Source organism: Podarcis vaucheri (assembly GCF_965113315.1).
Source record: "Podarcis vaucheri genome assembly, chromosome: 13".
NCBI classification, from domain to species: Eukaryota; Metazoa; Chordata; class Lepidosauria; order Squamata; family Lacertidae; genus Podarcis; species Podarcis vaucheri.
Window position 1 is genome coordinate 14,123,192 of NC_138751.1, and position 14,731 is coordinate 14,137,922.

Here is a 14,731-nt window from a genome sequence, read left to right on the forward strand (position 1 = left end):
TATGAAGCCTCAATGGAGCTTCTCTCAAGAAGGGCCAAGGCCATCCCTAACTATAAATGTGATGCTGAGAGCACTCCAATAGCAGTCATTGGGGGACCTAACTCTAATGTCTGTCTTCACATGACACCCATCCTGTCTACCTACAAGATACCGCAAGTAAGATCTAAATACATTCACACCTCAATTTCACTGAATTCATGCTTTCAGAAGCAATACATGCAATGCAGCTATTCTTTGAAATTCCCACTTCTCTTGATTTTGCAAAGCAGTTCTCCAGTTAAATAATGTGTCCAAAAAAGCACAGATTAAGGTAAAGTGTGCATAAAAAGTTCACATTTGTAAAAATATCCTTCAAATGCATTTTATTCATGAAATTGCTTTGCAGAAATGTGCATGTTAGGTAAAATTTGCATCCAGGTTTTGTATTTTAGGAGAAATTTAATCCTGCAGAAATTTAAACCAGCATGGTCCCTGTCAGAAATGAACAGAATAGGGAGAATAGCATGATGGTATCATGGTATCATCTACTCATCACTGGAGAATTCACTCCTGCAGAGTTCAGGGGTCTGCTAAGCAACTAGTTCTGAGATTTTGAATCACTTGAGTTTGCACTGAAATAGTGATTGCAATATTTTTTAAAAAAATTAATGCTGTCATTATTGTGAGCAGTTTTGAGGTCAGTTTTGTTGTTTGGAAAGCAAATGTAAATATTACTTAGAAATCAAAACTCAAATAAAATATGTTCCCTCCAGGGAATGTACTGGCAAAAAAGTATCCTACAGGATTGAATCTACTCATCTCTGCAGTATTATGGTAGTGGTTCAGCCATACGTTTATGTTATATTGCCTCCCACTGATAGAAGCGATTGTCCTTCATTCACATTAATGCCTCCTAATATAAACATTGAAGGATGGATTGGGTTTCTGATGATGTTTGAGTATAATCACCACAATATGGCAAGCCTCTCACTAAAAATTCACAGAGAACACAAATACACACAAGCAAATGTGTTATATTGATAAAGCCATTTCCGACCATGGGAGGAGAGGGGGTTGCGGTCTAGCCCCTCCTCCCCAAGCGCGGGGGCTAACCTTGGCCCCCGCGAGAGTTGGGGGAATCCCTGGGCGTGCTTGCGACCCTGCCCGCCTATCGGCGGGCTGGGGGGAGGCGTGGCTTAAGGTATTTTAAGCCGGGCACGCCCAGGGTCCGCCCTCTTCACTCCCGGCCAGCTGAGAGGGTACAATTGTTATGCAAATGGATGGGGGGGAAGGAACGCCATCACCTTCCCCCAGGAAATGGGGTAGTCCGGTACAGGACTCCGAGGGGCGTTGTCTGTCCGAAACCTACCTAGGTAAGGGCCCCCGGCACGCCCCAAGCGGTGACACCCGTGGGATCCTAGTTGGCGTACTCCAACGGGGGCCTCCCACGGTTAGTGTTAACCCTTCCCGGACATCATGCCGGGTAGCGGATAGGAGCCAATGCCTAGGGCCAATACCTTCAATTCTCTAATCAATAAAGTTGTGGCCATTTCATGCCCATTAAACTTAAACATTGTGTCCTGTGTCTTTCTTTCTGGGGGAGGGGTTTTGACACGCAATAACTTTTCCTCTCTCACTTCTTTTTTAAAACCTTTAGGTCATATATGGTTCTTCACCAGTCATGAATAAACAATCTCAAGGAGTTTTCTTCCACCAGATGTTTCCAAATTGGGACCATCAATATAGAGGAATCATCAAGTTACTGCTGCATTTCCAGTGGACGTGGATTGGAGTGGTTTCTGAGGCTGATGAAAATACAGAAGGTTTTATAGAGAATGTACTTCCACTGTTTTCCCAGAGTGGCATCTGCTTTGACTTCATAGAAACATTCCCAAAGCTAACATCTTCCAGTGGTGTCACGGACATGGTGGGGGAGGGCTTTCACTGTGTCAGTGTTATTATGGGAAGCACTGTGAATGTTGTGGTTGTGTATGGAGAAATTCAGACAATGATGGTAATGAAAATGATGCCCCAGGTTGTAAAATTTGAGCATATACCAATAAGAAACAAGGGTAAATTCTGGTTCCTGACAGCCCAGATGGATATCACATCAAGGGAAGTAATAGTGCCACTGTATTCTGCTCTGGTCAGACCTCACCTGGAGTACTGTGTCCAGTTCTGGGCACCACAGTTCAAGAAGGACACTGACAAACTGGAACTTGTCCAGAGGAGGGCAACCAAAATGGTCAAAGGCCTGGAAACAATGCCTTATGAGGAACGGCTAAGGGAGGTGGGCATGTTTAGCATGGAGAAGAGGAGGTTAAGGGGTGATATGATAGCCATGTTCAAATATATAAAAGGGTGTCACATAGAGGAGGGAGAAAGGTTGTTTTCTGCTGCTCCAGAGAAGCGGACACGGAGCAATGGATCCAAACTACAAGAAAGAAGATTCCACCTAAACATTAGGAAGAACTTCCTGACAGTAAGAGCTGTTCGACAGTGGAATTTGCTGCCAATGAGTGTGGTGGAGTTTCCTTCTTTGGAGGTCTTTAAGCAGAGGCTTGACAACCATATGTCAGGAGTGCTCTGATGGTGTTTCCTGCTTGGCAGGGGGTTGGCCTTGATGGCCCTTGTGGTCTCTTCCAACTCTATGATTCTATGATTCTATGATTTCCATTTCAAAGAAATTGGGACATAAGTTTCCTTCATGGTTCTCTTTCCCTTTCCCTTCACTCAGTGAATCTGTTAGCATTCCAGAAGTTCCTTCAGATCAACAACCCAACCACAGAAAAAGAAGATGGTTTTATCAAGGACTTCTGGGAAGAGTCATTTACTGTTCATTCTCCAGTTCTGTTACAGATAATATAGGTAGGCAAATTTGCACTGGGGAGGAGAAGATGGAGACACTTCCTGTGTCTGTTTTTGAAATGAAAATGACTGCCCATAGCTACAACATCTACAATGCAGTCTATGCAGTGGCACATGCTTTGCACATCAGACATTCATCCCAAGTCAAGAAAAGGGGAATGGCAAAGGGAGTAAGGTGGCAGCTTGCAAATCAACAACCGTGGCAGGTAATGTCCTGAAGATACCTCCATATATATATGAGGCATCTGATCAAGGCTTGTATTTTAAAATGAGCTTAAAAAATATATTTGTAAATGTTTGTATCTTTCATGCCAGGCAGAAAAGCAGCTGGCTAAGTACATTGGCAGATGTTTGTCTTCCTGCTCAGAGGCCCCTCTGATTTATAGCAGTAGCAGGAGACACGTTTCTCAAAGTTGTAAAAGGAAATTACAGGCTGGGAGCAAAGGTTACGGTGACCCTACATATTACAGAATACAATCAAGCTGCAAAAACACAATTAAGAGTTGGTAAATAGTAAGTTTTATTGTTTAACAGAAGACTCGAGCCATATTTTCATAAGGTTAAAGGGCAAGAGCTAATAGGAACAGCAGCTGGCTGGGGAAAGAGGGGTTGTAAATTGAAGAGGTTTGAAGCTGTTTTGAAGCTGTTTCCTTTTTACTAAGTTCCTTTTCTTCTAAAAAGCTATATATGTTAATGTATGAAATTTATTGGCTAAATGTAATTATGCAAAGGATTTAGAAAGTAAGAAATGTTAGATTCTTATGTTAGATTCTTATTTTATTGATGGTGTGTGAGAATGTGAACCCAAGATCTCTGTTACCATGAACCATCTGTTTTAGCCATCTGTTTTGAAGTGAATAGGGCAATAGGGCAATAGGGCAAATCTGGTAATTAAGGTGCCTTGTCGACGCAAATGTAAGATATATGGCTACTTGTCTGCCATTTATGGATAGAAGGAAATATAGCTCTTTGTCTCCCATAGGTAATAGGAAATGGGTGTATCTTTTATGATTGGTTCTAGCAAACAGCCAATAGGAATTTCAACCAGGCTGATTGGACAGAGGCAGCCAAAGGAGGAGCAAGGGGGCTGGGCTGAGGAAATATAAGTGCTGGCCATCAGGGCTGGAGCGGGCAGAGCTTTGGTATCCATATACCACTGTGTCTCTCATTTATTTGTCTGACAAATAAATTATTATTTTAATTTCTCTATTGCTGCATTGAATATTTCAATCCAGCTAAGCGTTAACCACAAGCAGGGTGCTACATATATTTTGGGGGGGATGGGCAAGCTCTCTCAACCTTCTATGAGATTAACAAGTTGTTGGCCTTTTATTGTTTTATTCAGCTATATAATTTAGGTCTGATTGTGTATTGCAATTCACTCTGGGATTTATTAGCGTAGAGTGAGGTTTTATAAAAAAAAGATTTTGTTTTTTTAAAAAACAACCACATTGGGGTTAGGATATTAAAAATTCCTTAAGCATTTCTGTCACTGCATAGAAAACTCTTATATCAAGTACAGACCACTGGTCCATGTAGATCAGTATTGTCTACACTGACTGACAGAAACCCCCCAGGATTTCAGGCAAAAACCTTTCCCAGGCCTACTTGGAGAAGCCTGGAATTGAACCTGGAACCTTGTGCATTCAAGCATGTACTCTACCACTAAACCAAAGCCCTTCCCCAGGTGCCTTACTGGAAAAAGCAGAGGAGGGTATAACTCCTCATTTTCTTGCTAGTTTTGCCCATACTAGAAACAGCAACAGGACTGCCATCAGTAGCATTGCCAGCCATGATATTTCACCCCATAATAGTTGCATCCATACCACAGACTTAAATCATGGACACTGCAGTCTAAAGGTAGTAGAGGTATTTTGATAGAAAGACCTAAAGCTCTCTTGATAAGCCTACAATGTGCAAGGCTCTTTAGTGTAAGCCAAAACAGTGGAAGTTAAAGTAGTGGTGCAGTTGTGGCCAATATTCCCTGATGTAGGATTTTATGTGACCTTTTCCTATTTCTAACATTAGCTTGCACAAAGCTTTCAAGAGATTGTAATCCCAAGCCGTCCTGTTGCATGTATTTTTACCACATTTTATGATAGCATAGTTTGAACTTTTATATGTATCTTCCTTCTTATTTTCATTATTTAGCTCCATCACATTCTCAGAAGTATTTCATTTAACAACAATGCAGGAGAAAACGTGCATTTTGACCCAAATGGTGAATTAATTGCTGGCTTTGACATTATAAACTGGCTCACGTTTCCAAATCAGTCCTTTCTTAGAGTCAAAATTGGGAAGATAGGCTCCCTGGGTACCCAGGAAAAATTGTTCACCATTCATGAGGATGCCATTGTATGGCCCAACCAATTTAACCAGGTGGGTTCTCTGCACTATTCAGGGTTCATTCCATCACTTGACCAATGATCTGGAAGAAGATAGTTCCCTATGTGGCTGTTTCTCCATATTCTGTAAATATAGTGAGCCCTATTCAAACTACAGCTTTCAATCAGAGCTGCTAATGAGTCTTGAATTCTTTTATCTGTACATGCTCTCATCTCAGCTAAAGCACCAAGCACCAGGCCCAGGAAACAGAGCCTTTCTATCATTAAAACAAATGTTTCGGTCTGCTTAAACCATGAGCCAGAACTTTCTTGTCAAAATCTTTCTTCTTTTCCACTCCAGAGCTGATCACCTTTACCATGCATGTAGATTCACCATTAAAATGAGCTGAGTAACAGCTGCAGCTTCAGAAAGTGTGGAATCACCAATTCTAGTCTGCTGAGATTTAATTTGATTCCAACTACTGAAATAGTCTGCAAAGTACACAGTTATTTCCATTATTTCCACAGATAAGACATTGAGTCAGGAATGGTCAGTTGTGGCGGATACAGGGTGGGGGCAGCAGGGCCTAGTCTATGTGTGCCAACAGACACTTTGATGAGTCAAGTAGAAAAGTAGGATATAAAGCAAAAGGACTGTGGAAACCTCCCCTCCTACCACCACTAACTCTTAAGAGTGTACAATGAATATGTTTTCTTTATTTCTTTTTCCAGACATGGATGACTGTGTTCAATGTCCTGAAGATCAGTACCCAAACATTGGCCAGGATATATGTCTTCCAAAAGATATAAGCTTCCTGTCTCACGGTGAACCTCTGGGGATCAGTTTGGTCACTTTTGCTCTTTTATTGACTTTCATTACAGCTTTGGTGCTTAGGATCTTCATCAAGCACAAAGAAACTCCCATAGTCAAAGCCAACAATTGGACCCTCACCTATGTTCTCCTCCTAGCCCTCATTCTCTCCTTCCTTTGTCCTTTACTATTCATTGGCCAGCCCATAAGAATAACCTGCCTCCTTCGACAAACTGCTTTTGCAGTGATCTTCTCAGTAGCAGTATCTTGCATCTTAGCAAAAACAAATATAGTGGTTCTAGCTTTCAATGCTACCAAACCAGGGTCCAGAATGAGGAGATGGGTGGGGGAAAATCTGTCCATCTCTATTGTTCTTTTCAGTTTCCTCATTCAAATGATGATTTGTAGTTGCTCCCCCACTCCCTGATTTAGACAAGCACTCAGTGACTAAAGAAATGGTACTGCAATGTAATGAAGGATCAGTCACCATGTTCTACTGTGTCTTAGGCTTCATGGGAATGCTGGCCATGGTCAGTTTCACTGTGGCTTTCCTAGCTAGGAAATTACCAGACAGTTTTAATGAAGCCAAGTTTATCACTTTCAGCATGTTGGTCTTTTGCAGTGTGTGGCTGTCCTTTGTTCCTACCTACCTGAGTACCAAGGGAAAGTACATGGTGGCTGTGGAGATCTTTTCTATTTGGGCCTCTAGTTTTGGATTACTGGGCTGCATCTTCTTCCCCAAATGTTATATTGTTTTGGTGAGGCCCGAGTTAAACAGCCGGGGAAAGCTTATTATAAGAAAGAATTAAAGCATGAACAAGTCTATTTCACAAAACTGTTCCCCAAAGCCAACAGAGGAGCCCATGTAGCTCTTCTCCCTGGATTTTCCCCTGATAAAGTACTCTGATTAAGGGAAGCAGTGGATCATGTATCCTAGACTCATAGACCAGAGAGGGACCCTAATTCCAGGATGCTGACTACACATTTTGGAAACTACATTGGTTACATTGGTTCCCCAAACCAACAGTGGTCCCTTATTATCAACTGAAAGGGTAATAAAAATAACAGTTCTGAGTATGTGACAAACACATTTTCTTCAACAATTCCAGAGGGAATTCTAAACACTGAATGAATAATTACATTGCTTCTTGATCATTAACAGGGCTATAATTTGTGCGGCTGCTTCTCAAAAAACAGTGGGGACTTACAGTGGCCACTGGTAAACCTAATGCAAAGTATATTAAAATTAATCAGAATTAATCAGACTTGTGAACCGCAAGTCTGATTTTAGATACTCCGACATTGCATCGTTTCAGGGAAATAAACTACCATTTAAATAAGACAATTTTTATCTTGGAGAAGATAAAACGTAGTTTTTGCATAGAACAACCAGTTGCCTTTGTATTGAGAATGCTGGTTTTAGTATTCTTGCTGCTGGAACTGATTTCTTACAATGTATGTCTGGCTCACATAGCAAAATGCAGGCTCCAAAGTCCACACCGTCCACTTCACATGTATCATCAGCCAGGAGAGTTCCTCATTGGTGGCATAGTTTCCCATGGTGGCTTCTTCTCTTCTTCAGCAACATTCACTGAGGAACCCTCACCAACGCTGCCTGAAGAACTTCTGTAAGAACTAAGCCACTCATTTATTACAGCATAGGAATGATCAAACTTAGAGTTTCAGCCTCAGAATAATGACTGAGGTTGCAAACTTATACCCATTTACCTAGGGATAACCACTTTTCATTTCAGTGGGACATATGCTGATGTATAATTAATAAGAATCTTGTGTGAATTAAAAGAATACTGTAGAAGCTCCCATTTCTCAATAGGGGAATGAATATAAATGTACTGAAATGTGTATATATTTGTATGTCTGAGATAGCCCTTTTGAACAGCCGTTTTTGATAGACTTTATCTGAACAGGAGTGTAAGTGAGAATCAATTAAAAAAAACCTGTACTGAACCAAAATGCCCATATCATTTCATTTTCTGATCATAGTCTAAGATTTGTCTCAGAATGATAGTATATATTATGAAGTATAGAAATCTGTGAATTACAACCACTATCACTGCCTCATGAACAAGGAAGCTGTCATTGCATGACAGAACTGAGAAATACTGTAAATGTCCAGGAAAGACTTCAGATGTTTCAGGGAAAGACCTCAGGGGTTCCAATGGGCAGCACATTAGCAACCCCTGGTCTAGATACCATTGGCCTTTACAGATTGGAGAACTGCGGCAAAAGTAACAAAATGAACTTCAGTCGGGACAAATGGTGGGTTCTGCACATAGGCAGGAAATATCAGCTCCACAAATCTAAGATATAGAAAACCTGGCATGCCAGTAGCACATGTGAAAAGGATCAAGGAGTCTGCATCAACAGAAGTATAGTGAGCCAATCAAAAGAGGAAATAGAGAAGCTCTATTCTGCCATGCTCAGACCACACCTGGTGTATTTTGTTCAGTTGTGTTCAGCACTATTTAAGAAGGATATTGACAAGCTTCAACGTGTGCTGAGGAAGGTGACAAATATGATCAAGTGTCTGGAAACCAAACCTTGTGAGGGAACATTGAGGGGGTTGGGAATTTTTAGCTATGAAAATAGAAGACTGAGGGGAAGTAGGATAGCTATTCTCAAGTATCTCAAGGGCTGTCACCAGGAAAATGGAGCAAGCTTGTTTTCTAAAAATCTGGAAGAACTTGCTGATTATAATAACTGTTCAGCAATGGAATTGACAGGTAATTAACTCAACTGAATGCAAAATGAATAGCAACTGTGTTGAAATGTAAAAGGATATATCAGTTCCTCCTGATGTTATTTGCAACTCTCATTCTAGGGTGGTGCCTAAGCTTTACCAGCATATTGTGGCCTTGGCATTTGCAGTCAAGGAGATCAATGAAGACCCTCACATCTTACCCAATATCACCTTGGGCTTTCACTTGTATGACAGCTATAACAATGCAAGGAGCACATATCTCGCCACACTGCTGCTTTTATCCAGGGTGGAGAAATTTGTCCCAAACTATATATGTGATGTTGAAAATAATCTGGCTGGGGTCACTGGGGGACTTGATTCTGAAATCTCCTTTTATGTAGCAACTGTTTTGGATATCTTTAAGATTCCACAGGTAGGACACCTATGTATAATACCTCTATTAGCTTGCATAGAGAAAGAGGCTGAATTCACAGCACCAGTTCAGGGTGTATCACCAATTCAGGGTGAGAATGAAATCTGGAACAGAACCAGTTCCTAGGAAAATACAGAAGGTACAGAATTAAAATAAGATAAAATTACCTGAATAAGGGGAAAGAAACGCTGCAATACCAGAAAAAATATGTCACACCCCCAATCTCTTACACACACCTCAAGGACACTGATATCCCAAAGGCCACTGAATGTTTAGGGGCAAAAGGGCTTTCAAATTAAAGATACTCTGGAGGTATGGGAAATTGCAGATACAGTCCAATTCTGCAGAAGAACAGTAATAGTACTGAGCAGCTGGTTCCAATGTAAAATAAATGTTCATAAGTAAAGTCTGAGAAGCCTTGAAAAAGAAAAGGCAGAAACTGAAGTTGTGGCAGTTGGGGTATGTGCATCATGAAGACAAAAGAAGCTTCAGAGAAGCAATGTGTATCTGACCTATGTTTCAATTCTAACATGGCTACAGTAAATAATGCCTCAAGTAGGAGTGGAGAATCCTCTGTTAGGGAGGTGTGTCCCTCCAATCAGTTTTATACATCGTACAAGACCCTGCAAGTATGCCTATGTTTTTGTTTTGTTTGTTTTTTTAAAAAAAATAGGAAGAATGCCCCCCCTCGTCAACAGAACAAATTTTTAACAAGCAGGAATGGGAGATGGTCCCAGTTTAGGCCATTTCCATGTGTGTCTTTAGTATAAATGAGAGAGGGCATGCAACCCCTGGTGGGTGGCAAAAGGCATATCTGACTAACAGGATTCATCACATGATGTATATGAAAAGTTTGAAAGAACTCTGCAAATATTACTTTATCTCTTCTCTTCCTCCATTCCCTCTTCAGCTCATTTATGGCTCTGCTCCAGTGATGAATGATAAAAGCCCAGGGCTTCCCTTCTACCGGATGGCAGCCTCAGAAGCCCTTCAGTATGAGGGAATTCTCTCTTTGCTTCTGCATTTCAGGTGGACGTGGATTGGAGTCATTGCAACAGACAATGACAATGGAGAAAGATTTGTGCAAGCCATTTCCCAAATGTTTACCAAGAGTGGTGTCTGTTTTGCATTCATAGAAAGAATCCCCAATTATAGTTTTATTTCTGAAGCTGCTGAGATGCTACGTCAGGGGGCAAAGATAAACGAGGAAATTTTTAGCAGCAAAGCTAATGTAGTGGTTGCCTCTGGAGAATCTTACTCCATGACAACTTTTAGATGGCTGCCAAACCTATCAGAACACAATGACATAAAAAATAATGTAAAAAGTAAAGTATGGATAATATCAGCCCAGGTTGAGTTTGCTTCATTTGTCTTTCAAAGTATTTGGGATTCAAGAGTATTTAATGGTGCTATATCCTTTGAAATTCGCTTCAGAAACCCACCAGGATTTCATCAGTATGTTGTGCAAAGAAACCCTTCCAGCACAGATGGGGACGGTTTTATCAGGGAATTCTGGCAACAGGCCTTTGAATGTGTACTCCCAGATATGACTGCAAACAAGGTGGAGGGGAATATTTGCACCGGAGAAGAGAAGCTGGAGAACCTGCCTGGATCACTTTTTGAAGTGAGCATGACAGGCCACAGTTACAGCATCCACAGTGCTGCCTACGCCGTGGCCCATGCTTTACATGCCATGTCTTCCAGACTCAGGCACAGAGGAATGGCATTCAGAGTGAGAGGGAAGAATCCAAATCAACAGCCTTGGCAGGTAAAGGCTGAACATTCTCAATTGGCAAAGCCCTGTTACTTCCTGACACTTTTTGCGTTCCCAAAATGCTTTCAGCTTGATCTTTCCTCTCAGAGTTCAAACATTTGTGGTAGTGTATTAGGAAGAAGCCTGGCGTGCTCTGGTCCATGGGGTCACGAAGAGTCGGACACTACTAAATGACTAAACAACAACAACTAAGAAGAAGACAGCATCTTAAAAAGTAGAGACATCACCTTGCCAACAAAGCTCCGTATAGTAAAAACTATGGTTTTCCCAGTAGTGATCTATGGAAGTGAAAGCTGGACCATAAAAAAGGCTGATCGCCGAAGAATTGATGCTTTTGAATTATGGTGAATTTGAATTATGGTGAATTATGGTGCTGGAGGAGACTCTTGAGAGTCCCATGGACTGCAAGAAGATCAAACCAATCCATTCTGAAGGAAATCAGCCCTGAGTTCTCACTGGAAGGACAGATCCTGAAGCTGAGGCTCCAGTACTTTGGCCACCTCATGAGAAGAGAAGACTCCCTGGAAAAGACCCTGATGTTGGGAAAGATTTGAGGGCACAAGGAGAAGGGGACGACAGAGGACGAGATGGTTGGATAGTGTTCTCGAAGCTACCAGCATGAGTGTGACCAAACTGCGGGAGGCAGTGGAAGAAAGACATGCCTGGCGTGCTCTGGTCCATGGGGTCACGAAGAGTCGGACACGACGAAACGACTAAACAACAACAACAAATTAGGAAGAAGAACCCAGAACTGAATTTATAACTCTGCAGGCAGAACAGGAGATGGTACGAATACGATATCCTAGATAATTCCCCACATATTGTGCTGCTTGCAAATGGTGGTAGACCCTATAGGAAAGGGAAGTGATGGCTGCGTCCTTCTCTGAGCAGCTATTGCCCTGCATTTGAGGAGAAAACATTTTTATGAGGGAAGCTTTGCAGCCTAGTGAGATGCCACTGCATTTACAGATAGGAAGCAGTGGAATGGTTTAGAGAGATCAGCAGAGACATCACCTTGCCAACAAAGGTCCGTATAGTAAAAGCCATGGTTTTCCCAGTAGCAATGTATGGAAGTGAGAGCTGGACCATAAAAAAGGCTGATCGCCCAAGAATTGATGCTTTTGAATTATGGTGAATTTGAATTATGGTGAATTATGGTGCTGGAGGAGACTCTTGAGAGTCCCATGGACTGCAAGAAGATCAAACCGATCCATTCTGAAGGAAATCAGCCCTGAGTTCTCATTGGAAGGACAGATCCTGAAGCTGAGGCTCCAGTACTTTGGCCACCTCATGAGAAGAGAAGACTCCCTGGAAAAGACCCTGATGTTGGGAAAGATTTGAGGGCACAAGGAGAAGGGGACGACAGAGGACGAGATGGTTGGATAGTGTTCTCGAAGCTACCAGCATGAGTGTGACCAAACTGCGGGAGGCAGTGGAAGAAAGACATGCCTGGCGTGCTCTGGTCCATGGGGTCACGAAGAGTCGGACACGACTAAACGACTAAAAAACAACAAATGAAGGGTTGTAAGAAAGACTGAGAAAGAGGCATGTGTGTGAAAGAAAACCTATTGGCTCTCTCCTTGATTCGACCTGAATCCACTGAGAGGTGATTGAACCACCCCCCACCACTTGCTGTAGGTTCTGCCCACGGGGGGGGGGGATGCTCCACCCTGCATTAGACTGCAGTCTTTTCCAAACCCCTGTCTTTTCTGTTTTAATCTAGCTCCATCACTTTCTGAGAAATATCTCATTTAACAATACGGCAGGAGATGTGGTCTTCATCAACCAGAATGGAGAGGCAGCATCTAGCTTGGATATTATCAATTGGATCATATTCGCCAACCAAAGTTTGCACCGAGTGAGAGTTGGGAGGATAGATCCACAGGCTCCTCCAGACCAATCATTACTCCTTGATGAAGATGCCATCACATGGCACAGTTGGTTTAACCAGGTAGGGTTGCATTGTTTGCTAATTCAAAAGAGATTCAGTATTGAATAAGCAAGCATTATCCACCTGCAGGTGTACTCACTGTTCTTTGAGCCGCAAGTTGAGGAGTGGTGTATGACCAAACTATTGAGGTACCAGACTAAGAGCCAGAGGTTTACTGCTAGAAGCCACACATGGATTAAAGGCAAATATTTTATTAAGGAGGTTACAAAACAAAAGATACAATGTAAATAGAATTAGGGGGATCCAAATTCAGACAAAAATAACAACAGCTAAATTGTCTCAGCCTGATGCCAACCATTCACAGACCCACTACAAGCTGCATCCACGCAAATGTGGTTATTGCACCACAGAATCCTCCATCTGAATGTGGGTCATTAGGTCCAGATCAAATATCAGTTTTTCTATGGAAAGGCCTGGAGACAGGAGGGCAGGTTTTCTTTCAGTCAAATAGAGCCTCTGGGTACATTTCCTCAGCACAAGAGTGTATACATGCTTAGAGACCATGAAGCTACAAAGTGGATTTCTTCACAGTCATTGTGATCTTGAAGCAACCTTACATCTAACATTGCAGACAAGTGGTGAGTTGGACTAATGAAATGGATTATTATTTTCCGTTGGAAGACTTGAACCACAATCCTAAGTAAAAAAGAAAACTATTGTAAAAAGCAATTGGGATTTCTTTACACTTATTAAATACTGATTTAATAAGTATTGAAAGATGATGTAAGAATTGAATAGCCCCAGAGTTTTGTCTTTCTTGCTAGAAAGGTGGGGAAATGAGGTGGTTGGGGAAAGGAGGCATAATAATATTAAAGGAAGAAATCAAGGACAGCAGCAGATGCAGGAGACCACTAGTCTTCTAAGGGGGGCAGTGGAAGAGATGCAAGCAGGAGAAGTGGTGAAGATTGAGAGAGCGAAGGAAGGAAAGAAGAAGAAAGGTGTGAAGAGCAAGAGACAGAGCATTAGGAATGTAGGCATCAAACTTTTTAAAAGAGTGGTCTCAAAATATTTTTTAGAGGTACATTTTGTTTATAGCTTGCTGAGAAAAGTTTTGCAGCATTCCAGGGAGTGTCGTAGGTCTTAGATAGCTTCATTCTAATTCATGTATTTGTCCAGAATATTTTTGTATTGGAATTCACAAAGATTGCATAATAATAATAATAATAATAATAATAATAATAATAATAATAGGAATACTCCACAATCTGAGTAGGTTTTCCCAGCCACTCTGGGTGGCATATTCAGAACTTTTCCCCAGACAGCATCTGATGAGTCCAAGTATAGGTGTAGCCACCAGCACCAAAATCAGTTCTAGAGCTCTCTACCTAGTGGACAGCATACTCAACATTAACAAAATTAACAGGGAAACTAGAGTAACTTCAAAGTGTACTTTAATGGACAGGGCAATCTTTGCAGAACAGATGGGGTACTGCACATACCAGAGCAATATCAAGGGCATATAACATAACTTCAAACATTACTACTACTAATACAAAAAGAAGCAATTGCTCTCTGTATAGTGATTACATATTACTGAAGTGCTGTGTCAGATTAGTAACAGAGAAAGGCCCGAGAACATAAAGGATTCCAAACTCATTAGACTCCAAATTCCAAAATTCATTAGTTTCTTGATGAACCTTCTGTTCTTTCATTTATGGATTAGACTCGGCCTCTATCTCTCTGTACTGAGACATGTCTTCCAGGATCCAGCAAGAAAGTGAAGGAGGGACAGCCACCTTGCTGCTACGATTGCATCCCATGTGCAGAGGGGAAGATTGCAAACCAGTATGGTAGGGAAAATAAATAGATTAAATAGATCCAAACTTAGTACTCAGATTAAATAGAACAATCAACATTTCAGTAAGCTGACATGATATGAGCTAAAGGTCT

General features: G+C 41.6%; 1 protein-coding gene across 1 annotated transcript in view; it reads left to right on the forward strand.

The window, feature by feature from the left end:
- The window catches only part of LOC309516923 (vomeronasal type-2 receptor 26-like), a 29,121-nt gene that overhangs the window by 13,461 nt on the left and 929 nt on the right, over positions 1 to 14,731 (forward strand). The window contains exons 3-5 of the mRNA XM_082195881.1: positions 10,027 to 10,884; positions 12,614 to 12,841; positions 14,505 to 14,631. Of these exons, the coding sequence (XP_082052007.1) occupies positions 10,051 to 10,884; positions 12,614 to 12,841; positions 14,505 to 14,631 (1,189 nt within the window). The 5' untranslated portion in view covers positions 10,027 to 10,050. The remainder of the gene's footprint in view (positions 1 to 10,026; positions 10,885 to 12,613; positions 12,842 to 14,504; positions 14,632 to 14,731) is intronic.